Source organism: Dipodomys ordii, unplaced genomic scaffold, assembly GCF_000151885.1.
Source record: "Dipodomys ordii isolate 6190 unplaced genomic scaffold, Dord_2.0 Scaffold19, whole genome shotgun sequence".
Lineage (NCBI taxonomy): Eukaryota > Metazoa > Chordata > Mammalia > Rodentia > Heteromyidae > Dipodomys > Dipodomys ordii.
The window spans coordinates 12,791,434-12,792,754 of record NW_012267235.1 but is presented as its reverse complement, the minus strand read 5'-3'; the positions used below and the strand labels follow the sequence as shown (position 1 = coordinate 12,792,754).

General features: G+C 46.5%; 1 protein-coding gene across 2 annotated transcripts in view; it reads right to left on the bottom strand.

Moving 5' to 3' along the window:
* Positions 1-352: 352 nt before the first annotated feature.
* Positions 353-1,321, bottom strand: part of LOC105983343 (arachidonate 15-lipoxygenase-like) — a 10,629-nt gene continuing 9,660 nt past the window's right edge. For both annotated transcript variants that reach the window (XM_013013181.1, XM_013013182.1), the window contains one exon: positions 353-886. In XM_013013181.1, coding sequence (XP_012868635.1) covers positions 707-886 — 180 coding nt within the window. In that variant the 3' untranslated portion in view covers positions 353-706. The remainder of the gene's footprint in view (positions 887-1,321) is intronic.

The window sequence follows — 1,321 nt, the reverse complement described above, 5'->3', positions numbered from 1 at the left end:
TGTGATGCTCAGATCTGACTCCTGAGTAGCTAGGATTATAGGATGATATCTTCCCCTGTTGGTTATATTAATTAGGAACTTCTCAATTGGTAGATAGTAAAAAAGGCTACAGATATGGGTCCCTCAAAACAAAGATTTGACATCAAATATCTCCAGCCAGAATCACCTTCTTAAATTTGACTGTTTAACCTTGACCTGTCATTTTCATTTCAGGAAATGAAAACCATGAGCTGAGAATTCTTGGGAATTTTTGGGTCAATGGTCATGTGTCTTCAAGACACATGCTAAATTGTATCCAGTTAGGAGAAAATAAAACACATAAATGCATGATTATTTTTATTTTTTCAATTCAATTTAAATTCAAAATTTAACTTGACTTTGTATAATGCATAAGCAGTATGCACTATCACTTGATTATATTTTTGAAAAAGTATGCTAAATGTGGCCACTATTTGCTCTAAGGGAAAGGACTGAGCAATGAAAGAAAGAGAAGAAAGATTGGAAGAAGGGAGTTTGGAGAAGTAGATACTAGGAAATGTGGCTGAAAGATCACATGTTCACCAAGGGCCCAGACATGGTCACAGTCACTCTTTAGGGGAGGGTGAACCAGGAGAAGCAAGCAGGGCTTGGCAGGGAAGACTGGAACCACAAAGGGGTGGGGATGGGAGAGGGGGAAGGGTGTGGACACAAGCACAAGCTGGGGCACTCAGATGGCCACACTGTTTTCCACCAGGCTGGGCCTCAGGTATTCGTAAGGTATGTCCAGGCTCTCATTTCGTGCCTCAATTTCCTTATCCAGCTCAGCCAGCTCCTCCCTGAACTTCTTCAGCACAGCCTTCGCCTCCAGGCTTGAAAAGTACTCCTGAGTGTGCTGGCCCAGAGGAACCTGGGGTGGAGAGAGCAAGACACATCATGACCTACCTGCTAGCCAGTTTGAGGGACACACTGACATCTGATCCTTACAACACACTGGCACCTGCCCATGTGCCAAACAAGGGTCATCTGGAGACTAGCCAGATAGGGATTGGGCAGTGTATCCATCAGGGTCTCCATGGTCGCATCCTTGGTGGTTAGTGGGGGCAGCCGCATGGTGCAAGGGGCATTAGGGACCCAAGAGAACCAATCCAGCTAGAAGAGTAGGGATTTAGAGTCAAGAGCTACTGAGCATGAGAACCCTTAGCCCACCTGCTCACAGCCCTTTCCTGACTCCAACCCAAATTCCCAGATGTCTCTGCCGGGACATACCTGGCCCAGGTGGATGGAAGAGTGCTGGCCAGTGCAGGTGAAGATGCACATGGTGACAAACTGGCAAGCCTGGGCC